The 23,633-nt window shown below is 51.5% G+C and overlaps 1 protein-coding gene across 15 annotated transcripts in view; it reads right to left on the reverse strand.

Moving 5' to 3' along the window:
* KLHDC4 (kelch domain containing 4) overlaps nucleotides 1-23,633 on the reverse strand; it is a 121,887-nt gene that overhangs the window by 47,540 nt on the left and 50,714 nt on the right. For 10 of the 15 annotated variants that reach the window (XR_013530249.1, XR_013530253.1, XR_013530250.1 and 7 more), the window contains exons 1-5: nucleotides 21,076-21,273; nucleotides 16,979-17,070; nucleotides 13,015-13,093; nucleotides 11,822-11,920; nucleotides 6,340-6,476 (exon numbers count right to left, since the gene is read on the reverse strand). Coding sequence is in view for 8 of the 15 variants with exons in the window: in XM_078357921.1 (XP_078214047.1) it covers nucleotides 6,340-6,476; nucleotides 11,822-11,920; nucleotides 13,015-13,093; nucleotides 16,979-17,070; nucleotides 21,076-21,174 (506 nt within the window). In the remaining 7 variants the exon portion in view is untranslated. Of the gene's footprint in view, nucleotides 1-6,339; nucleotides 6,477-11,821; nucleotides 11,921-13,014; nucleotides 13,094-16,978; nucleotides 17,071-21,075; nucleotides 21,274-23,633 lie in introns of those variants that run through there. The other 5 variants (XM_078357926.1, XM_078357924.1, XR_013530254.1 and 2 more) reach the window with 3 other exon arrangements.

Consider the following 23,633-nt stretch of genomic DNA (forward strand, 5'->3'; position numbering starts at 1 on the left):
ACAGGAGGGACTCTATTCTGCCTTCCTACGAGACAAACCGTAAAAGCCAAGGAACAGACTCCTCCAGATACTGAATTCAGACGCTGCACCTTTACCAATATTTCATTCCTACTGCTTCGGTCCCCTCGGCTGAAAAACTAACTCGCCCCACAGGAGTCAAAAATATTCACTAAAAAAACAATGCACAGTGCAGGATTGGATCATGGTGGCAACTTCTACTCCGTTTCCTGATGAGCTGTTCCTGGAATTCTGAAAAGAATTAAGCCCACCCCATGGGGATTCCCTCACACTCTGCACAAGGCCTGCCAAAGCAATCTTCCCCAGAAAGGGCAAAAGACAGTCTTCATTGTGGCTGAATCTCCTGACCTTTCCTTTTAGATCCATTAAAAAAAAAATGACAAAAACAGCCAAAGTAGTCCTCTCTCGGCAGCGGCCACGTAAAGCATGAACCACCGAGCCCAGTTAGTCCTCTCTCGGCAGCGGCCACGTAAAGCATGAACCACCGAGCCCAGTTAGAGGCAGAGACAGAGGCAACACTGCACCAGGACCCCACACGCTGCAGCACAGCCCGAGAAATCGACAGGCTGCCTGCACCCTGCAGTCCCCTGCCCTGTCCCCAGCTACACTAGGACATGACCATCAATCAGGCTGTACAGCACTCAGAGTCCGCCCCACCACACAACCATAGAGAATGCTTTCGTTCTGCAATCTTGAGTAACTCACAAAAGCAAAACCTACACTATTTTCATTGTTAAGGCTCTAAGAGGTATTTTACATGAATATTCTTACTTCCTATAAGCAGCAGCTAAACAGTTTCATATCCGCTGCGAAGTATTCAAAATAAGCATGCCTTCCAGCAGTCACCGAGGCTGATCAGATCATAACTGGACTCTGTCTACGGTCCAGAGCTGTCAGGACTGGCATCGTGGAGAGGCTGCAAGGAAGTCAGGGTAAAACGCAGATTCCTCAACCTCACCTCAGACCTGCTCTGAATGGACTGACGTCTGCAGTGGGAGGGCAGGAAGGAGCATTCTCCTGGGCTCCCTAGGGGCTACGTGGAGTACGAAGGTTTGAGAACCACCACACAAGGTCCTCGTCTCTGCCAGTGGACGGCTCTGCTGGCCACTGTGCCAGGAAAACCCCCAACTGTTCTCTAAGCCCCGAATCAAAACATGGCCCCTCTAGACAAGCCGCCCGTAAGGCCTTCCTGTCAGGGCAGGAGAGACTCATTCTGCAAGGCGCTGCAGCTGTAGTCCGGTGTCTGCCAGTTATGAAGCGACGGTGAGCACAGAGAACACTGTAGGAAAACCCGACACAGGGGTGTCCCGCACAGGCACCCAGCACGAGCCCTGCCTTGAGGCTGTTAGAACCATCACACACGAGGTCAAAGGCCTTATAAAAGTGTAAGCCTTGCACTCTGATTTTGTTTTAAGTCATGGGGCCTCATGTCGCCCAGACTGCAGTGCAGCAGAGATGCAATCACAGCTCACTGCCACCTTCAACTCTCGAGCTCAAGAGATCCTCACCCCAGCCTCCCAAGCAGCTGTGCCTACACATGTACCAGCGTGCCCAGATCATTTCTTCGTTAAAGATGGGGTCTTACTATGTCGTCCAGGCTGGCCTCAAACTCCTGGGCTAAAGTGATGCTCCCAGCTCGGCCTCCTAAAATGCTGGGATTACAGGCATGAGCCACTGCACCTGCTCTCGATTCTGCAATTTTACTTCAGGGCATTTTAAAGTTGACCGAAGAATTATAAATAAATAACCCTAACTTCCCAGGGTGTTCAGTGGTTTCGATTTGACACTCTCACCACCACAGTCCAGGTTTAAATTTTTAAATAAAGGAATAAACTCAACTAAATGGAGAGAGGTACAGTGTTCCTGAGGGGGTGACTGTGGATTATGATGGTGTCACTCCATAAACACGATTTATCAGCAGGTGCAATCCCACTGAAACTCTGCTGGACTTTCAAAATCAGAATTTGAGGGCCGGGCACGGTGGGTCATACCTGTAATCCCAGCACTTTGGGAGGCCGAGGTGGGCAGATCATCTGAGGTCAGAAGTTCAAGACTACCCTGGCCAACATGGCAAACCCGTTTCTACTAAAAATACAAAAATTAGCCAGGCATAGTTGCAGGCACCTGTAATGGCCCTTACTCAGGAGGCTGAGCAGGAGAATCTCTTGAACCAGCAAGGCAGAGGTTGTAGTGAGCCAAGACTGTACCACTGCACTCCAGCCTGGGTGACAGAGCTAGACTGTCTTAGAAAAAAATAAGGATTTGAAAAACTGATGGTAAAGCTCATGAAATAAAAAGCAAAGACTTTAAATGAGAAAAATCTTTCAAGTTATCAAAATATAAAGCTACAGTAATTAAAATAGCATCAAAAAATGACATCAAGAAAAGATCAATAAATCGAAAGAAACCTCAGGAACGATACAGATCTCCTCCTGTGCACACGGTGTGCACGTACCGGGTTCTCCAGGTGTGTACTTGCAGGTACACACACACATATGCAGGTGCATGCACAGACGCGCTCCCAGACATGTACACATGCATGCAATCATGCACACACACACATGCATGCAATCACAATCATAGGCGTGCCAGCACACACGCCACATATGCATGCACACATGCTCACTCTGTCACATACACATGCACGCACATAACCATGCATACACAGGGACATGCACACACGCACGCTCGCACACGTGCAATTACATACGCATGTGCACACGCAGGCCTTTTTCCAAGCATATGTTGTTCTGCATCCTGTTTTTTGGAAATACTTTTGTACATGTTTTTTGCACAAACCATGTACAAATACGGCCTGCCTCGTGATGCCCTCTGCCCAGCCTGCTGCTCGGCTTCAGAGGGCACCACCGTCCCTGATGTGAGCTCTGCTTGATGTTGCAGGTGCTTTCTCCCCACCGGTCACTATTTTTAACTTTCCTTGTGGTGTCCTTTTCCACACAAAGACCTTCCTGTTTTATATGGGCAAATCCATTCATCTATTCTGGCTTCTGCTGCATGTCTTGCTCAGGAAACCTTAGCTAAGATGTGCTTGGAGCTGGTACACAATAGAAGGGGGTCACCCACATTGAAGGTCTTCAAGACAACATAGGGACAGGGTGGAAGAGGGCAGGTTGAGGCCATGAGGACAGTCAAGACACCTGGTGTTAATGAGGACAAGCACTCAGCACCCTGAGCTGACTACATGGTGGGAGAGAATGTGGAAAGGGACCCGGACATCTGCTGTCCAACATCATCTCCTGCAGACCATTTGTTACCACTGTGACTCTCATCAGGGCCTTCACAACCGAGTAAGGGTCTAGGTAAGGTGTCTCCCAATCACAGACAGGTGAAGCAGCAGTAACCAAATCCTGCTGAGCAGCAGACATACAGAAATTAAGATGCTCAGCCCGGCACAGAGGCTCACGCCTATAATCCCAGCTACTCAGAAGGTTGAAGTGGAAGAATCACTTGAGGCCAAGAGTTCAAGACCAGCCTGGGCAACATAACAAGACTCCATCTCTAAAAAAAGAAAAAAAAATTTTTAAGCTGGACACAGTGGCTCACATCTGTAATCTCAGCACTTTGGGAGGCAGAGGCAGGCAGATCACGAGGTCAGGAGTTCAAGACCAGCCTGGCCAACACATCAACGTGGTGTGATCACACCACTGTACTCCAGCCAGGGCAACAGTAAAACTTTGTCTCTTGAAGAAGGAAGGAGAGAGAGAGAGCGCGAAAAGAGAGAAAGAGAGGAAGGAGGGGGGAGGGAGGAAGGGGGGGGAGAGAGAGAAAGAGAGAAGAGAAGAGAAGAGAAGAGAAGAGAAGAGAAGAGAAGAGAAGAGAAGAGAAGAGAAGAGAAAGGAGACAGAGACACAAGAAAGACCAGAAAGAAAAAGAGGCCGGGCGCAGTGGCTCAGACCTGAAATCTGAGCACTTTGGGAGGCCAAGGCGGTCAGATCACTTGAGGTCAGGAGTTTGAGACTAGCCTGGTCAACATGGTGAAACCCCATCTCTACTAAATAAATAAATAAATATCAAAAATTTAAAAAAAGAGAAAGAAAGGGAAAGAAAAAGTGAAAGAGAAAAGAAGAGAAAGGAAAGATTGATTAATTTAGGGGCACACCCTCAATTTCCTGACCTCCAAATCTGTACTCAGAACAGGCTGTGCCTCATCAGACTCACACTTCTCACGCCCCTCCAAGGGTGACCTGCAGACCCACCAGTCGCACCCTGGCTGCCAAGGCAAACATCTCAAAGCAATGCTTGGCCAGGTCTGTTCATCACCCCACAGGTCTCCCTTGCTAATGACTACTTAGGCCCACAGAACCAGAAATCACCACCAGAGACAGATATCTCCACAAACGATGATTCTGGCAAAAAGAAGACAGTGAAGGACATAATTCCCCTGTAATTAAAACAAACCTCCTGTTTTAATTGTTCTAATTTCAACAAGCACTCAAGTAACAAGATGTCTGTTTATCAGACAGTCCTGACCCCAGGCAGCTGCCTGGATGTCCTGCGTGTGGCTGAGCCAACAGGGTGGGATGCAGCTGGAGCTGCACACGAGGGTAGGGGCTGCCACCCGCGGCTGCCTGCCCAAGAAAGGGGCCAGGGCCACTCTAAAAGTGACCAGGCACCCCCCATGTACCCCATTTCCCTTGGAAATGCTATTTGCAAAAATTAATCAGGCTGGGCGTGGTGGCTCACGCCTATAATCCCAGCACTTTGGGAGGCTGAAGTGGGCGGATCACAAGGTCAGGAGTTCAAGATCAGCCTGGCCAATATGGTGAAACCCCACCTCTAATAAAAAATACAAATAAATATTAGCTGGCCTGGTGGTGTGCGCCTGTAGTCCCAACTACTCGCGAGGCTGAGGCAGAAGAACTGCTTGAACCCAGGAGGCAGAGGTTGCAGTGAGCCGAGATCTCGCCACAGCACTCCAGCCTGAGTGACAGAGCAACACTTTGTCACACACACACACACACACACACACACACACCCCGATTTGCCAAATGTGAACAAGCAAATCAGTCCCAAGTGGGCTCTGAAAGGAATAGTTAAAAAAACAAGAGACGAGAGGATGACGACCGCCTGCTGAGCGCAAATACTTTACATGAGTTTCAAGACACACACACCCACTTTCAGCATCAAAGTCATTTCCTAATTGCTGTGCCGACTAAAATGATGAACCTTTTCCAAAGCAAGCACGAGAAAGGGGACTGAAAAGCTAGGGAACACAGTAACCCACCCCACCCCACCGCGCCTTCTGGGTCCTGCTGTAAGGCCAAGGTCATGCCGCCCTCCAGCACATGCGCCCAGTGCAGCGAATCTACCTCCACCCTCTGTGCAACGTGGACTCTTCATCTGACTGGTTAACACCGCCAGCCTCGAGCCAGGCACAGCAGTGGAGTCAGAACAGGCCCCAACACCCCAACAAGGCTCACCGTGACATAACAAAGCTGGGGCTCCAGCGAGCACCGTCGCCCAGCCGAAGCCCCGGATGTGGAGAAGGCCTGTGTGCAGCAGCCTGCCTCCTGGGAAAGGGACTTCTGCTCTGCCACTTTAATGGCAGGAGATGGTGCCTGTAAGGGTGGGTCGCAGCCACGGCAATCAGGCCAAGCCACACCTAGAGAGACGCTAACAACTCTACTTCGGTCTGGCATTTCACTAGGCGGCTTCTTCTCTTCAAAAACTGGTAAGCAAACACACCGTCTGACTCTACACGGAGACAGACACGCAGCTCCTGACTAATGGGAGATACCTGTGGTAAATGTACATCAGAAACCCTGGCAGCAACATTCCCAACGAAGGGGGAACCAACAGAGGCTGAGCGGGTTCATCAAGAGAAATGTCAGTGTCCTACCTGCCTCACACAGAAAGAGCACCCCCTTTCAGTAAACGACACATGGATGGGGATCGGCCCCCCTTCCAGCAAGCAGGGTACCTACAGCTGCCCCCAAGCGCATATATGAAGGCGACAGGATGGTAACATGGCCATCGACAGGCTGGTGGTGGATGACGGGAGGAACCTGGAGAACAAGCCCAAGGCACGGCTGCCCCAGCTGATCCTGGCAGTGCCGTCACCAAGGCCAGGCAGCTGGCGCCCTCCACACGTGGGCCAGGCTTCTCTGTGAAGGGTCCAGAGAAAACGTAGTCACCCAGGACTCAGCGAGACTGGGCTCCCAGACGGTGGCCCAGGATCCTCCCAGCCCTGGTATTGTGAGGTCTGCTCCCAGCACTCGGGATCAGCAGAGCTGTGGCTGGGGCTCAGCACACGAGCACAGCGGAGCCGTGCCTGGGGCTGTTTCTCACCCGGCTTCTTACCTGACTTGTTCCCAGGTCTTGGTGGCCAAATGCAGTACCCAGAGATCCTTGTAGTGGTAGAACTGCTCTCCGTTGGGAGAGGCAAACTCCCCTCCAAAGACCCACAGCTGTCCGCCACCTTGAGGCACCATCACCGCCTGTGAAAAGAAAGGACAGGTCAGAGCACAGTCACACAGCAGCAGGGCCCGCTCCATGGATGACCGGCAGTGGTGAGGGCTTGAGTACCGCATGACTGTCTCAGCTGGCCTCCAAAGTGACCGGCCCCACACTCAGCCACTGTTCTCTCCTGCCTGCCTAGGCTGCAAAATAAACATCCATTTAAATGTAGACAGTGCCATATCCCATCAGTGGACACAGCCAGTTACTTCAAACATGAGCAATGCACGGCACAACCTAGCAGTGTCTTCCTTACCTCTGAGTATCTGTGACAGAGCTGCCCTCCTACTGTTCAGCCCTTTCCTACCCATTAAGTGCTAACTCAATTACCCTCCACAAGGACAATGTGCACGTAAAAGGAAGTGTTCGTGGGCCGGGTGCGGTGCCTCACACCTGTAATCCCAGCACTCTGGAGGGCCGAGGTGGGAGATCAGGGGGTCAGGAGTTTGAGACCAGCATGGCCAAGATGGTGAAACCCCGTCTCTACTAAAAATACGAAAATTAGCCAGGCGAGGTGATGTGTGCCTATAGTCCCAGCTACTCAGGAGGCTGAGAAAGAAGAATCCCTTGAACTCAAGGGGCAGAAGCAGCAGTGAACCAAGATCGCACCACTGTACTGCAGCCTGGGCAACGGAGAGAGACTTCATCTCAAAAAAAAAAAAAAAAAAAAAAAAACGAAACTCCAGAGCCTGAAACACACCAGGGAGTCCTGACCCCCGACTCCAGAGCCTGAAACATGCCAGGGAGCCCTGACCCCCGACTCCAGCACCTGAAACATGCCAGGGAGCCCTGACTCCCGACTCCAGCACCTGAAACATGCCAGGGAGCCCTGACCTGACTCCAGCGCCTGAAACATGCCAGGGAGCCCTGACCTGACTCCAGAGCCTGAAACATGCCAGGGAGCCCTGACCTGACTCCAGCACCTGAAACATGCCAGGGAGCCCTGACTCCCGACTCCAGCACCTGAAACATGCCAGGGAGCCCTGACCCCTGACTCCAGAGCCTGAAACATGCCAGGGAGCCCTGACTCCCGACTCCAGCACCTGAAACACACCAGGGAGCCCTGACCCCTGACTCCAGAGCCTGAAACATGCCAGGGAGCCCTGACTCCCGACTCCAGCACCTGAAACATGCCAGGGAGCCCTGACCCCCGACTCCAGCACCTGAAACACACCAGGGAGCCCTGACCCCCGACTCCAGAGCCTCAAACACGCCAGGGAGCCCTGACTCTCGACTCCAGAGCCTCAAACACGCCAGGGAGCCCTGACCCCCGACTCCAGAGCCTGAAACATGCCAGGGAGCCCTGACCCCCGACTCCAGAGCCTGAAACACGCCAGGGAGCCCTGACCCCCGACTCCAGAGCCTGAAACACGCCAGGGAGGCCTGACCCCCGACTCCAGAGCCTGAAACACACCAGGGAGCCCTGATCCCTGACTCCAGAGCCTGAAACACGCTAGGGAGCCCTGACTCCCGACTCCAGCACCTGAAACATGCCAGGGAGCCCTGACCCCTGACTCCAGAGCCTGAAACATGCCAGGGAGCCCTAACCCCCAACTCCAGCACCTGAAACATGCCAGGGAGCCCTGACCCCCGACTCCAGAGCCTGAAACATGCCAGGGAGCCCTGACTCCCAACTCCAGCACCTGAAACATGCCAGGGAGCCCTGACCCCCGACTCCAGAGCCTGAAACACGCTAGGGAGCCCTGACTCCCGACTCCAGCACCTGAAACATGCCAGGGAGCCCTGACCCCCAACTCCAGCACCTGAAACATGCCAGGGAGCCCTGACCCCCGACTCCAGAGCCTGAAACATGCCAGGGAGCCCTGACTCCCAACTCCAGCACCTGAAACATGCCAGGGAGCCCTGACCCCCGACTCCAGAGCCTGAAACACGCCAGGGAGCCCTGACCCGACTCCAGAGCCTGAAACACACCAGGGAGCCCTGACCCGACTCCAGAGCCTGAAACATGCCAGGGAGCCCTGAGCCCTGACTCTAGCACCTGAAACACACCAGGGAGCCCTGACTCCTGACTCCAGCACCTGCAGACAGCTTCCTCCCTGGTGCAGGGACAGGGGGCCCAGGCAGAGCAGGCAGTCTTGGGTAGCTGAGGAGTCAAGGGCTAGAGTTCAGGGACACAGAGGCAGCTGGAAGTGGCAGGGCAGTTTTGGAGAGAGGAAGCTATGAGAGACAGAGCCCTAGAAATCTGCACAGAAGCGCCCCTTGGAGTCTCTGTACACTAAGCTGTACCTTGGCAGGGTGAGACCCAGGAGCCACCACTGTGAAGACAAAAGCATGAGAACTATCTGAGCTTACACGGAGCTTGGAAAGAGGCAAGTTCCAACCAGATGGGATAGAAAGACATTGCTGATCACACAAGGCACTCAGTAGAGACTGCAGGAAGGCCACCGTGAGGGCTGAGCTAGCCCTAGACACAGCAACAAAAAGATCAAGATGAGAGTCGGGAGGAGGTGGGAAAAGAAAAAAGAGAGATCAAGATGATCTGCAAGGACTGAATCACCTGCCAAGACAAAACGCAACACTGTTTCCCAGGTGGAAAAATCCAGACTCTCAGGCCAGGAGCAGTGGCTCACACCTGCAATCCCAGCACACTGCAATCCCAGCTTGCAATCCCACCTCAAGTGGTGGATCACCAGTCTGATGAACATAGTGAAACCCTGTCTACTAAAAAAAATACAAAATGAGCCGTGTGGTGGCGCACACCTATAATCGCAGCTACTTGGGAGGCTGAGGTTACAGTGAGCCGACATCCCACCACTGCACTCCAGCCCAGGTGACAGAGTAAGACTTGGTCTCAAAAAATAAATAATTAAAATAAAACGTCGGGCACAGTGGCTCACACCTGTAATCCTAGCACTTTGGGAGGCCGAGATGGGTGGATCATCTGAGGTCGGCGTTTCGAAACCAGTCTGACCAACGTGGAGAAACCCCGTCTCTACTAAAAACACAAAATTAGCTGACCGTGATGGCGCATGCCTGTTATCTCAGTTACTCAGAAGGCTGAGGCAGGAGAATCACTTGAACCTGGGAGGTAGAGGCTGCAGCGAGCCAAGATTGTGACATCACACTTCAGCCTGGGCAACAAGAGCAAAACTCTGTCTCAAAATAAACAAACAAATAAATAAATATAAAGAAAGAAAAAAATAAAACAATCCAGACGCTCAATCGGCAGCATCCACAAAGTCCTGCATCTAAGCACACGGTGCTAACAGGAAAATATAAAGTAATAACAGGAGAAAAATCAGTGGACAGAAACAGAACTGGAAATGAGACGAGAGAATAGGACAAGGGCAGTAATCAATTAAACGTGTTCAAAGATTTAAAGGAAGATGTGAACACACTAAGTAGAAACTATAATCGAGAACCAAACAACTTCTAGAGCTGAAAAAAAATACATATAAATACATAGTTCACAGCACATCCACTAATCTTGAAGAAGGGCAACAAAAACTACTCAAAATGAGAGAGAAAATAAAGGAAGACAAAGATTTCCATTCCCCTGTAGAATATTACAGTCTAATGTACATGTAATTTAACTTCCAGAAACATCACAAAGAGAGCAAAATCAAATGTACAGAACACTAATACAGGCTGGGCGCAGCGGCTCATTTCACGCCTGTAATCCCAGCACTCTCAAAGGCTGTGGTGGGGGTATCACTTGAAGCCAGGAGTTCAAGACCAGCCTGGGCAACGTGGTGAAATCCCTTCTCTACTAAAAATACAAAAAGTAGCCAGATGTGGTGGTGTCTGCCTGCAATCCCAGCTACTTGGAAGCCTGACGCAGGAGAATTGCTTGAACCAGGAGGCGGAGGTTGCAGTGAGCCGAGACAGAACCACTGCATTCCAGCCTGGGAGACAGAGCACGACTTTGGCTCAAAAAAATAAAACAAAAATTCAAATGTAGAAGGCACCTTAGTCACCTAATACAATCCCAGTCATCCAATACGATTACAAGATTCAGGTCAGAAAAGGCAAGCGAATGGCCACTCACAAGCCTGTGGGCCTCATAGCAACTCACACCAAAACCCAGAGATCCATACTTCCCAATCTCACCCACATCACACACCAGAGAAAAACCCTCAAAAACAAACCATGACAGGTCAGGCGCAAGTGAAAAACACAAAGGCTTTCGTGGCATCAACTGTTTAAGAATGGAGTCAACAACAGTAATTAGAACAGAAAAGAATAGGTGAGAAAGGCCAGGTGCAGTGGCTCACGCCTGTAATCCCAGCACTTTGGGAGGCCGAGGTGGGCAGATCGCTCAAGGTCATGAGTTTGAGACCAGCCTGGCCAACATGGTGAAGCCTCGTCTCTACTAAAAATACAAAAAATGAGCCAGGCATGGTGGCAGGCGCCTGTAGTCCCAGTTACTCAGGAGCTGAGGCAGGAGAATTGCTTCAACCTGTGAGACAGAGGTTGCAGTGAGCCGAGATCGCGCCACTGCACTCCAGCCTGAGTGACAGAGTGAGACTCTGCCTCAAAAAACAAACCAAAACAGAAATCCAAGAGTATAAAAATCTAGTTTTAAACCCGCCCAAATGCCTGCAAGCCTGCATCTGCACGGGATGTTCACTAAGCTCTGGCAGGCATGTCCTCCTCACAGACCCAGCTTCATGAGCAAGTGACTTCTAAGCACAGAATCAGCAAAGGGGGAAGGAACTATTTCAGAGGGATGTGTGAATCATGCTGTGGTCGCCTGGTGTGATGATCTTTCTCCGCACCGGAGAGGCAGGCACTCAAATTATTCTTTGTGCAAGTCCAACCGTAACAGAGTGGAACCAAGGGTAAGGACAGAGGACCCAACCTTCCGGAGCTTACCGAACGTCCGACGCCGGGGCCCCTTCCCCAGCAGGATGTGATGGCTCCGACGGCGCTCTGCCGTGTGAGGACCGAGCTGGCAGCATGCTAAGTCAGTGCTCCTTCTCCGTTACCCCTTACCACTCATTTTCTGCTGATACCATTGTTTTCCCTCCACCATGCGCACCTTTCCCAAACGCCCAGCTCTATCTTCACCATCTAGTCCAGACCGTGGGCCTCGAGTAGAAGTGAGCATTCTGCTGGTGGCTGGGACACGCCAGGCATGACACCGGATATTTTACATGGAATATCTCACAGGATCCTCGTGCCCCTGGGGAGCAGGCGTTCACCCCCCTCGTCTCCCAGTGAAGAAGCTGAGTAAAGAATCCAAGGGAGCGAACAGCAGAGCCACGGGATCGCACAGCCCAGTCCCTCCCCATCAGCCACCGTCACCTATCAACTCTCCACATGTCTACCAGACTCTCACATGGGAACAGAGGGAGGACACTACCTGGTGAGCACAGCGCCTCGGAGGTGGACTGGGGATGTCGACTTTGGTCCAGGTGTCCTTTCTGATATGGTAGACATAGAGCTCATTGTACAGGACGGTCTGCAGGAAGGAAGAGGCGTGTCAGTGTCACGAACGATACACTTCCAGGGCAGCGGTGAGAACAATCTAAGCATTACAACTCCCTGGAAACTGACATCCTGAAGCAACGTAAACCATACAGCACAGGGAGGCCATGTGGCTGCTTCCCTGGGGCCCTCTGGGGTGACAACGCCATGAAAATGACCGGACGCCCACAAGGCCCATGAATGTGAAAGGTACTGAAAGCCCTTGTTTATTAGGATTGGTCATTTTATTCATTCATTCATTCATTCATTCATTCATTCATTCATTTAGGCAGAGCCTTGCTCTGTCGCCCAGGCTGGAGTGCCGTGGCATGATTTTGGCTCACTGCAACCTCCGCCTCCCGGATTCAATCGATTCTCTGCCTCAGCCTCCCAAGTAGCTGGGATTACAGGTGTGCGCCACCACGCCTGACTAATTTTTGTATTTTTAGTAGAGACTGGGTTTCACCATGTTGGGCACGCTGGTCTCAAATTCATGACCTCTGGTCATCTGCCCGCCTCGGCCTCCCAAAGGGCTGGGATTACAGGTGTGAGCCACCACATCCAGCCAAGCCTAGTTTCTAAATGCACAAAAGCTCAGAGAGGAAGATGGACAAGTGCAGTCTATCCCCCAGGGCCATCCCAGGCTGCAGGGAAGGTGAGCTCCTGCTTTGCTGTTTCACATACAATTCTGAAACACAGATCTTCCTGGCCTGCTCAAACAAAAAGTAGCCCTACGATGTATCCGCACTTTTCCCATTTAAGACAAGCTGGAAGCTGAGGGTAAAATCTGGAAACCCACCAGGAGGAAGAACAGAACAATCATCCACAACAAGGGCTGCGCCCATCAAGAGCGACAACGCAGAGCCAGGCTCCTAAGTCCCAGGAACGGAGACCACAGCACCACTGATGTCATCAACAGTCACGCCAGGGCCTGGACAGTCCTGGTGACATCTCACATCAGGTCTGACAGCTCAAGCGCGTGGTATGAGGTGGGTGAAAGGGCCAATGCGTATTTGATGTCACTGCCTTAACTTTCTATCAAATGATACTCATGCAATACGGGAAGAAAAGAAAAAATATATACTTTACTTTTTGGCCATTGAAATATTCACCTCCGAAAAGGATTAATTCATCTTTCTCAGGATGAGCCGAGAGGGAGGCATTTAACCTACAAGAGACACAAGCAGCAGGTCATCAGGTCTCCCCGAATCCCCGCCTGAGCGCCATCCCCTTCCTCACAGAATCCTCTATCACCACAGACTGGTGCCTCTACACTTCCTTAAAGGAGAGCCTGGCATCCAGAAAAGCAGCACAGGTGCCAACCTTCTGGCCCCTCTACCAGTGCCCAGGGCCACACTCCCAGGACAGCCCTGCAGCTGGGCTGACAGTGTCTGGTTGCTTAAAAAAAAAAAAAGTCCCTAGGCAGGAAGAGGTCCAGATGCCCCTATTAATGAATCAAAAGTTCCAGAACTGTCCTTTGTTTTTTTTTTTTTTGAGTTGGAGTTTCGCTCTTGCTACCCAGGCTGGAGTGCAATGGCGCCATCTCGGCTCACCGCAACCTCCGCCTCCTGGGTTCAGGCAATTCTCCTGCCTCAACCTCCTAAGTAGCTGGGATTACAGGCACGCGCCACCATGTCCAGCTAATTTTTTGTATTTTTAGTAGAGAGGGGTTTTCACCTTGTTGACCAAGATGGTCTGGATCTCTTGACCTCGTGATCCACCCGCCTCGGCCTCCCAAAGTGCTAGAATTACAGGCTTGAGCCACCGCACCCAGCCTTGTTTTCTTTGAGATGGAGTTTCCCTCTTGTCACCCAAGCTAGAGTGTAATACCACAATCTCGGCTCACTGCAACCTCCACCTCCTGGGTTCAAGCAATTCTCCTGCCTCAGCCTCCTGAGTAGCTGGGATTACAGGTGACCACCACAATTCCCAGCTAATTTTTGTATTTTTTAGTAGAGATTTTGTATTTTTTAAGGTTTCACTGTGTTGTCCATGCTAGTCTCGAACTTCTGATCTGCCCACCTTGGCCTCCCAAAGTGCTGGGATTACAGACCTGAGCCGCCACACCTGGCCCTCAGAACCATCCTCTTTTAACAGCCTTTCCTCTCCAATCACCTCAAAACTGTTTTAAAATTTCAGTCTTGGCCGGGTGCAGTGGCTCACACCTGTAATCCCAGCACTTTGGGAGGCCAAAGCAGGTGGATTATGAGGTCAAGAGATGGAGACCATCCTGGCCAACATGGTGAAACACTGTATCTACTAAAAATATAAAAATTAGCCGGGCATGGTAGCACGCGCCTGTGCAGCTACTCGGGAGGCTGAGGCGGAAGAATCGCTTGAACCCAGGAGGTGGAGGTTGCAGTGAGCCGAGATTGCGCCACTGCACTCCAGCCTGGCGACAGAGCAAGACTCTGTATCAAAGCAAAAAAAAAAAATTTCAGTATCTAAGTATTTCAATATACATGCCAAATACCTTCCCATCTAAAAAATATAGACTTTCTGCTTCTTTCACATAAAAAGAGAAATAAGAAAATTATTTTTTAAAAAGCGTGGGCCAGGCTGGGGCAGGCGAATCACTTGAATCCAGGAGGTGGAGGATGCAGTGAGCCAAGACTGTGCCACTGCACTCCAGCCTGGGCCACAGAGCAAGACTCATGTGTCAAAAAAAGAAAAAAAGTAAGTAAAGACATTACGACCACTTCAGTTGAAAGTAATTGCTGGACATGGTGGCTCACACCTGTAATCAGCTCTGAGGGGGGTGGATCATGAGGTCAAGAGTTCAAGACCAGCCTGGCCAACACGGTGAAACCCCGTCTCTACTAAAAATACAAAAATTAGCTGGGCATGGTGGCACATGCCTGCAATCACACCTACTTGGGAGGCCAAGGCAGGAGAATCACTTGAACCCTGGAGGTGGAGGTTTTGGTGAGCCAAGATCAGGCCAGTGCACTCCAGCCTGGGTAACAAGGGTGAAACTCTGTCTCAGAAAAAAAAAAAAAAAGAATAAAGAGTGTTTCCCAAATTTCTCTCACCCTGAATCCTTTTTCACTTGAACACCTACTGAATCTCTGCAGAAAAGTACCAAACACAACTTGGGAAACGATCCCCACAGGGCCCAAGCTGAGGCCCCGACCCAGCTTGCAGCCGCACCAGCCCAAGTGTTTCTGCCACACAGGAAGGTGAAGTACAGATGCAGCTGGTGCCATGCCCCGTTTTCCAGGGAAGTCACACAGAGCCAGTTCTGATGGTGTGCACATTTAAAAACTGGTCATTCTAGCTGTGTGTAGTGGTACATGCCTATAATCCCAAGACTTTGGGATGCTGAGGCCGGTGGATCACCTGAGGTCAGGAGTTTGAGACCAGCCTAGCCAATATGGTGAAATGCTGTTGCTACTAACACAGATATTAGCCAGCTGTGGTGGCGCATGCCTGTAATCCCAGCTACTAGGGAGGCTGAGGCAAGAGAATCACCTGAACCCAGGAGGCAGAGGTTGCACTGAGCCAAGATCATGCCACTGCACTCCAGCCTGGGCAACAGAGCAAGATTCCATCTCAAAACAAAAAAATGTACATTCACCACATGTAACTTACATTCGGCCCTGAGGACAGCATACGAACTGAAGGTAAGAACAGCCAGGCGCGGTGGCTCACGCCTGTATCCCAGCATTTTGGGAGGACCAGGCGGGTGCATCACCTGAGGTCAGGACTTCAAGACCAGCCTGACCAATATGATGAAACCCTGTCTCTACTAAAAATACACAAATCAGCCAGCACTCCTATAGTCCCAGCTACTCAGGAGACGGAGGCAGGACAATCACTTAAACCTGGGAGGCAGAGGCTGCAGTGAGCCAACGTCGCCCCACCCCACTGCACTCCAATCTGGGTGACAGAGCAAGACTCAGTCTCAAAAAAGAAAAAAAAAGGGGGGGGAATAAAACTCAAATCCTAATGGACATTCAAGCGAAACCAGGAAGGAGTGCCTTTGGGAGTGGCCCCAACAGGACTCACTCTGCTCAGGGACTGATCACCACGCTCCTCCCACCTCTGTGCAGGTGATAACCCTGCCTCTGAGGCCGGTGGGTGCAGCTAGTCGAGGCAAAGGCAGCACAATCACGACCCCCGCTGCAGAAGGGCTGAACACCGGTTTCCACTTGGGCCTGCAGCAGCTTTATTCAGAGGGAAAATCCTGCAAGGTTCATCTCCTACTGAGGGAAATAAAGCAAAACCATTTCTCATTCCAGCTCATCCCACGTGTTTGAAATCCTACGGGCTTGCAATGTTTGTACATAATTTTCAAATTCATTTAAAATGGCTTATACACAATTTATGTTTAAGAAACTTTTCACTTGAGAATTTAAAAGCATTACAAACACAGCAAAAAGTCATGGTGATTTTCAGCTTTCTGCCTACAATACGCTCTTTTAAACTACCTTAAGAACCAAAGAAGCCAGGCGCAGTGGCTCACACCTGTAATGCCAGGACTTCGGGAGGCCGAGGCAAGCGGATCACCTGAGGTCGCAAGTTCGAGACCAGCCTGAACAACGTGGATAAACCCCGTCTCTACTAAACATACAAAATTAACTGGGCGTGGTGGCGCATGCCTGTAATCAATCTCAGCTACTTGGGAGGCTGAGGCGGGACAATCACTTGAACCTGGGAGGCGGAGATTGCAGTGAACCGAGATCATGCCACCGCACTCTAGCCCGGGCAACAAGAGGGAAACTTCGTCTCAAAAAAAAAAACAAAAAAAACAAAAAAACAACGAACTAAAGAAAAGCTCACTGGGGCAATGCTTTCATGCACACATCAGGACCTTCCAAGACCTTTCAATCCCAGCACAGGAGCCTGGCGGGGAGCAGCTGTGCTGGAGTCCCCGCCCCCTGCTTTCTGCAGGACAATAACGCTGAACAGAAGAAAGGGACCGGAACAGGTTTTACTCATGAAAGTCTCAAGTGCCTGGTCATATATGAGACATGGTGCTATTTAAAGCAGTTTTTCAATCGATGGAAGAAAAAGAAACAGACACACAAGGCAAAAAACGCGGCTTGCTCACCTTGGTGAGGGCGGGGAGCACGGAGTTTCCACAACCTCAGTCTTCCTGGCATCGAGTGTCTGGAAATGGACTATGAGCGCCTCCAGGTCTTCCTAGGAAAGCAAGCAGGCACACGTGAGCCTCGTTCCCTGGACGTGCCGCGGAGCCACAGCCTGGTCAGCTGTCCTCCAGTCAGCGCGACTGGACTGGGCTGTCACGTCTGAACTGTAACACGCTGTGCCTGTGTTTGAAATGCACAGTTCGACACACTCCAGAGTCACCAGAGCTGGACCTCAAAGGCGGTTTGCTTAGAAGCGTAAATGCTCCAAGTATCACTCACTCCAAACCCTGCAGGACCTCCCACTTGGCCAAGCCCCTCGCTCCCTCAGCGCCTCTCACAACCCAGGCCCGGCCGGCGCACCTGCCTGCCCTCCCGTCTGCCGTGTCCGATTCCTCCACACCCCTCTACCCCAACAAAATCAGGAAATACGAGCTCCACCACAGCAAGGCTTTCAACTGGTTAGAACACTGCCTGCACAGCAAGGGCTCGGCAAACACCAGCTGCAGCCTATCTGTCGAAGCCCTCGAGTTTTCCTAGCATGGAGGGTGACTTAAGGCACTCAGGGGGCCAGCACAGAGGGCAACAGTGGAACTGAGTGTTCCTGCCTCAGCCACAGCCCATTTCCCAACACTCACGAGACACCCCAGCCTGAGAGCTCAAGTTCCTTCTATCCTCAGCTGTCCTTGGAGCTAGACACCTGCAAATCATTTCCCTCCCCCACACCCACCTCTCCAACCCCACCTCCCACCCAGCCCTCACTCCCCAAGCTACACCGGCTTCCTCTCCGTTCATTCAATGAACACACACCACGTTCCCTCAGCCTCAACAGCTGCCTCATCCCATCAGCCCACCCCTCAGTTTCAGGTTTCCTTCAGCCCACCCCTCAGTCTCAGGGTGAATGTCAATCCCTCCTGGTCAGAAGCTCTCACAGCAGGGCACACTGCTTAGAAGTTATATATGTGATATTTAAAACATATAAGGTACAGAACTATATCCAGGACACTCCTGTGCACCGATCTCAGGGTAAGAAATAGTGTTACCCGCGTGTGGCACCCACACATCCCCCAAAGTAACCACTACCTGGAACTCAGTGCTTACCAGTCTCAAGCTTTTTACAATTGTTACACATGTGGATCCCTAAGCCACACGGGGTGCTGTTTTACAGTTTTAAATCTCACTAAATGGGCTGGGTGCGGTGGCTCACACCTGTAATCCCAGCACTACGGGAGGCCAAGGCGGGTGGATCACGAGGTTAGGAGTTTGAGACCTCCCTGGCCAACATGGGGAAACCCTGTCTCTACTAAAAATACAAAACATTAGCTGGGCATGGTGGCAGGCACCTGTAATCCCAGCTACTCAGGAGGCTGAGGCAGGAGAAGTGCTTGAACCCCAGAGGCAGAGGCTGTAGTGAGCCAAGATCACGCCATTGTACTCCAGCCTGGGCAACAAGAGTGAGACTCCGTCTCAAAATAAATAGCTACTAAATGGTATCATACCCCATTCTTTCAACTTGCGTTTTTTTCGCTCAGCAAGGTTAAACAGTTCAAATACTAACGTCTATGAACTGAGAAAGCTTTGCCATTGCTACTCTAAGGCAGCAGTCTTTAAACTTGAGTGAACCTCATCACTGGGTGACTGAGGAAGAGCAAGGTGGTAGGATCTGGGTGACGCCGGTGGCCTGGTCAGTAACAGCCTCTCCACGGTGACATTAAGCTGAATGCTGAGAAGACGACAGGAGTATGGCTGGGGTAAAAGACCACAGACAGAACTCGGCATGTTTGAGACACTAAAATAAAAGCACTCTAGCAGGAGGGAGCCCAGGGAGATGCTGGAGAGGCAGGAAGAGCCAGGATCAAGTGCAGGTGCCAACCAGTGATCTGATACAGGAGTCTCTGAAAAGACTGTCCAAGCTGTCCCCAAGATCCCCCTTCCCCCAATAATTCCCAGGACTGTCAAATAATGGGATTACCACTCTCGTGATTAGCATGCACAGCTGAATTTAAGAGAGCGACGATCTTCCGTGGACCTAGCCTAATCAGGCCAGTTGTTTTAAAGGTCTGAGGGTTCATTAAGGTAACATAAGAATCCGGAGGCCTGATACACACTGTGTCTTATGGAAAGCTATAGTTACAGTCACCTACATACTGGGCACTGGAAGGACACATGAAGATGAATAAAAATGACAACAGGTAACAGCTGGTTACTGAATGCTTTTTGCCAAGCACCATTCTGAAGATGCCACACAAGGAAACTGACTTCCTGTGCCTCGACCCTAACCAGCAGGTCATGCCACTGCACTACTCCAGCCTGGGCGACAGAGCACGACTGTGTTTAAAAAAAAAAAAAAAAAAAAAAAAAAAAAGGCCAGGTGTGGAGGCTCAGGCCTGTAATCCAAGCACTTTGGAGGCCAAGGCAGGCGAATCACCCGAGGTCGGGAGTTCAAGACTAGCCTGACCAACATGGTGAAACCCCGCCTTTTTTTTTTTTTTTGAGACGGAGTTTTGCTCTTATTACCCAGGCTGGAGTGCAATGGTGCGATCTCGGCTCACCGCAACCTCCGCCTCCTGGGTTCAGGCAATTCTCCTGCCTCAGCCTCCTGAGCAGCTGGGATTACAGGCACGTACCACCATGCCCAGCTAATTTTTTGTATTTTTAGTAGAGACGGGGTTTCACCATGTTGACCAGGATGGTTTCGATCTTTTGACCTCGTGATCCACCCGCCTCGGCCTCCCAAAGTGCTGGGATTATAGGCATGAGCCACCGCGCCCGGCCGAAACCCCATCTTAAAAAAAAAAAAGAAAAAGAATGTCAGAGCTAAGAGGAGGGTGAGGGAAAAGTCCAACTCCATTATTTAAGTGATGAGTACACGGAGAGATCAACGATTTAGGAAGAAAAGGGACAAAGGAATGAGGTCAAGAGCTCTGGATTCGAGACATCTGCTCACATCCCAGTTCCTACTACTTCATGGTTCACCTGCTGTTCTGAATTCCTATCAAACTGGAACACCAGTGCTGCGGAATTCACCTGGTTGTGAGGTTTCAAGCCCAGGTAGCACTGTGCCTGGCACACAGCAATCAACACTGGCCATGAAAACTGCCCCCGGTTAGAAAACCCATGAGCAGTAGCCGAAGAACACTCAACCCCGAGTTCAGGACCCTCCCGCAGACACTGGGCTGAGGACAAAAAGGAAGGAAACCACAGTGGTGGCCGCCATCAGCTGCTATGATACCCTGCGGCTCCAGGGCCTTCTTCACTTACTTAAGCCCACCTGCTGCTCACCCCTCAGGATTGCTGTGATTGTCCTTTAAAAAAAAGAAAAGAGTGAGGTTCAGAAAAGTTAAGAGTCTTACTCCCAGCCGGGGGCGGTGGCTCACGCCTGTAATCCCAGCACTTTGGGAGGCCGAGGCGGGTGGATCACGAGGTCAAGAGATCGAGACTATCCTGTCAACATGGTGAAACCCCGTCGCTACTAAAAATACAAAAAATTAGCTGGGCATGGTGGCGCGTGCCTGTAATCCCAGCTACTCGGGAGGCTGAGGCAGGAGAATCGCCTGAACCCAGGAGGCGGAGGTTGCGGTGAGCCGAGATCGCACCATTGCACTCCAGCCTGGGTAACGAGAGCGAAACTCCGTCTCAAAAAAAAAAAAAAAAAAAAAGTCTTACTCCCAGACCAGACATCTTGCAGAGGCACCCCCCAGACTCAACTCCAGGTCGTCCTTCGCCAAAACCCTGCCTCTTCCTACCATCTGGTCGCCCTTTAAAGGGAGGGAGAAGGGGTAGGAAACGCAGAAAAACACCCGGGACACCATACAAAGAAAAGCAAGCGCGTTAAAGGGGTAGCTCCGTCGTTCTTAGAGAAGCGGCCGGACGCACGTGGAGACTCGGGAAGGGGCGGGCCCCGTGCAGCCGACCGGACGCGGCACCGGGGCAGTTCCTACGGCACCGGCTCGGCTCCCACAGAGCACACGAGGACCCACAACCCCGGGGGGCGCAGGGGCTCGACCGAGGCTGCACGGCTGCGGCGTCGGGCCGCTCAGGTCCCATCTGTCCCGCTCACCTCCTCCTTCCGCGAGCGCTTGGACACCTTCTTCTCCATCTTGGCAGCTGTCTTCTCCGCGCCGCGGCCCTTCTTCTCTTTCTTACCCTTCTTGCCCATCTTGCCGGATCCGAGGCCGCGCCGAAACGCCAGAGGGGGAAACGGCGCGCGCTCTCCGCCCGGAAACAGGTGTTCGTGGGGCGGAGTTCGGCCGTGTCTGGGCTCCGCGCACAGAAAGGGCGTCACTTCCGGCCCCGAGTCCGAGTCGCTTCCGGGTGGAGGCACGAGTGGCTTCTTGACTGGGTTCGGTCTTGGAGCTTGGTCTTTGGCGGCGGGCTCGGGGGCCTCGGACTCTGCATAAGGTCCGGGAGAAGATGACTCGCTCTGGGCTGGGCGCGGTGGCTCATCCCTGTAACTCTGGCCCTTTGGGAGGCCCTGGCGGGCGGATCGCTTGAATCCAGAAGTTCGAGACCTGCCCCCACCGCCCCCCACAACTCTACAAAAGAAGAGAATTAGCCGGGCGTGGTGGCGCGCGCCTGTGGTCCTGGCTCCTCCAGAGGTTGAGGCGGGAAGATCGCTTCACTCCAGGGATTCCAGGCTGCGGTGAGCTGTGATTGCGCCGCTGCACCCCAGCCTGGGCGACGGAGCGAGATCCTGTTTCCAAAACACAGAAACCAGAAAGATGGCAACCCCGGCCTGACCTACCTGAGACATGCTTGCCATTCTCGCGCCCTGTGCCCCCACCTAGCCAGTCCCGGCGTCCGAGGAGACGCGCCCTCTGGGTTTTATTTTTATTTTTTGAGACAAGGTCTAGCTCTGTCGCCAGGCTGGAGTGCGGTGGCGCGATCTCGGCTCACTGCAACCTCCGCCTCCCGGGCCCAAGCGATTCTTGTGCCTCAGCCTCCCGAGTAGCTGGGACCACAGGTGCCCGCCACGGCCGGCTCATTTTCTGAGTTCGCCCAGGATGCACGTGGCCCGTGTAGGCACATTGCTTATCCCTGTGTAGAATTGCCTAAGTATTAGCCGCATTTTTTCCTCGTGGACCAATCAAATGAATGCTGTGGCCTCACTCCCTAGAAAAAAATTTCATAGTTACAAGGGTTTGCAGACTCTAAATAAAGACAGTCCCTTCCACCATCCCATTTAAAATGTGCCAGATAATGGCCGGGCGCGGTGGCTCACGCCTGTAATCCCAGCACTTTGGGAGGTGGAGGCAGGCAGATCACGAGATCAGGAGTTCGAGGCCAGCCTGGCCAACAACATAGTGAAACCCCGTCTCTACTAAAAATAGAAAAAAAAATAGCTGGGCGTGGTGGCAGGTGCGTGTAATCCTACCTACTCAGGAAGCTGAGGCAGGAGAATCACTTGAACCCGGGAGGCTGAGGTTGTAGTGAGCCCAGATGGTGCCATTGCACTCCAGCCTGGACGACAAGAGTGAAACTCCATCTAAAAAAAAAAAAAGTGCCAGATGCTGTTAGGTACTAAGGACATGTCCTCAAATGTCCTCGTTGGTAGGCTAGAGCTAATGTTAGCATCCTGCAAGGGGCCTCAATTTGTGGAGCCTGAGAAATAAAGATGGGTAAGATCCGAGTGTCTGCTAGGAAACTGTACTCGAGGATTTGCCTCAAATCACATAAGAAACGGCAAAATCATCTGCAGAGCATGGAATGCTAGGATTTGAAAGAGCAGAGTACAAATGCTCATCACTACTTAGAAGATGTCATCTTTGGACTTGTAATCAAGGAATAAGGCAAATTAAGGACAAAGGCAAGCCAAAGTTTGGCAAAGGGAAGGCATAACTCAGAAAATAATCTAGTGTATTACTTTGTGTGTGACTCAGCCTTTAAGTTACCTTAGATCAGCTGGGCTGGGGGGGCTCATGCCTATAATTCCAGCACTTTAGGAGGCTGAGGCAGGTGGATCACCTGAGGTCAGGAGTTTAAGACCAGCCTGACCAACATGGTAAAAACCCGTCTCTACTAAAAATACAAAATTAGCCAGGCATGGTGTCTCATGCCTGTAATCCCAGCTACTCTGGAGGCTGAGTCAGGCGAATCGCTTGAGCCTGGGAGACAGAGTTGCAGGGAGCTGAGGTTGCACCACCGCACTCCAGCCTGGGAGACAATGGGACTCCATCTCAAAAAAAAAAAAAAAAAGTTACCTTAGATCTAATCAGTGACTAGTCACTGAGCAGCCAAGGAGGAATGATTTTCCAACCAACTCCAAGCCTTGTCCATAAACCTAATTCTTTTTATTATATTTATTTACTTATTTTTGAGAGGGAGTCTTGCTCTGTTGTCCAGGCTGGAGTACAGTGTCACGATCTTGGCTCACTGCAGCCTCCGCCTCCCAGGTTGAAGTGATTCTCCTGCCTCACCCTCCCAAGTAGCTGGGATTATAGGTGCCTGCCAACATGCCCAGCTAATTTTTTTTTTTTTTTTTTTTAGAGACAGGTTTCTCCACGTTGGTCAGGCTGGTTTTGAACTTCTGACCTCAGGTGATCTGCCTGTCTCAGCCTCCCAAAGTAGTGGGATTACAGGTGTAAGCCACCACACCTGGCCCCATAAACCAAGTTCTTT

The sequence above is a fragment of the Callithrix jacchus genome, chromosome 20 (genome assembly GCF_049354715.1).
Source record: "Callithrix jacchus isolate 240 chromosome 20, calJac240_pri, whole genome shotgun sequence".
NCBI classification, from domain to species: domain Eukaryota; kingdom Metazoa; phylum Chordata; class Mammalia; order Primates; family Cebidae; genus Callithrix; species Callithrix jacchus.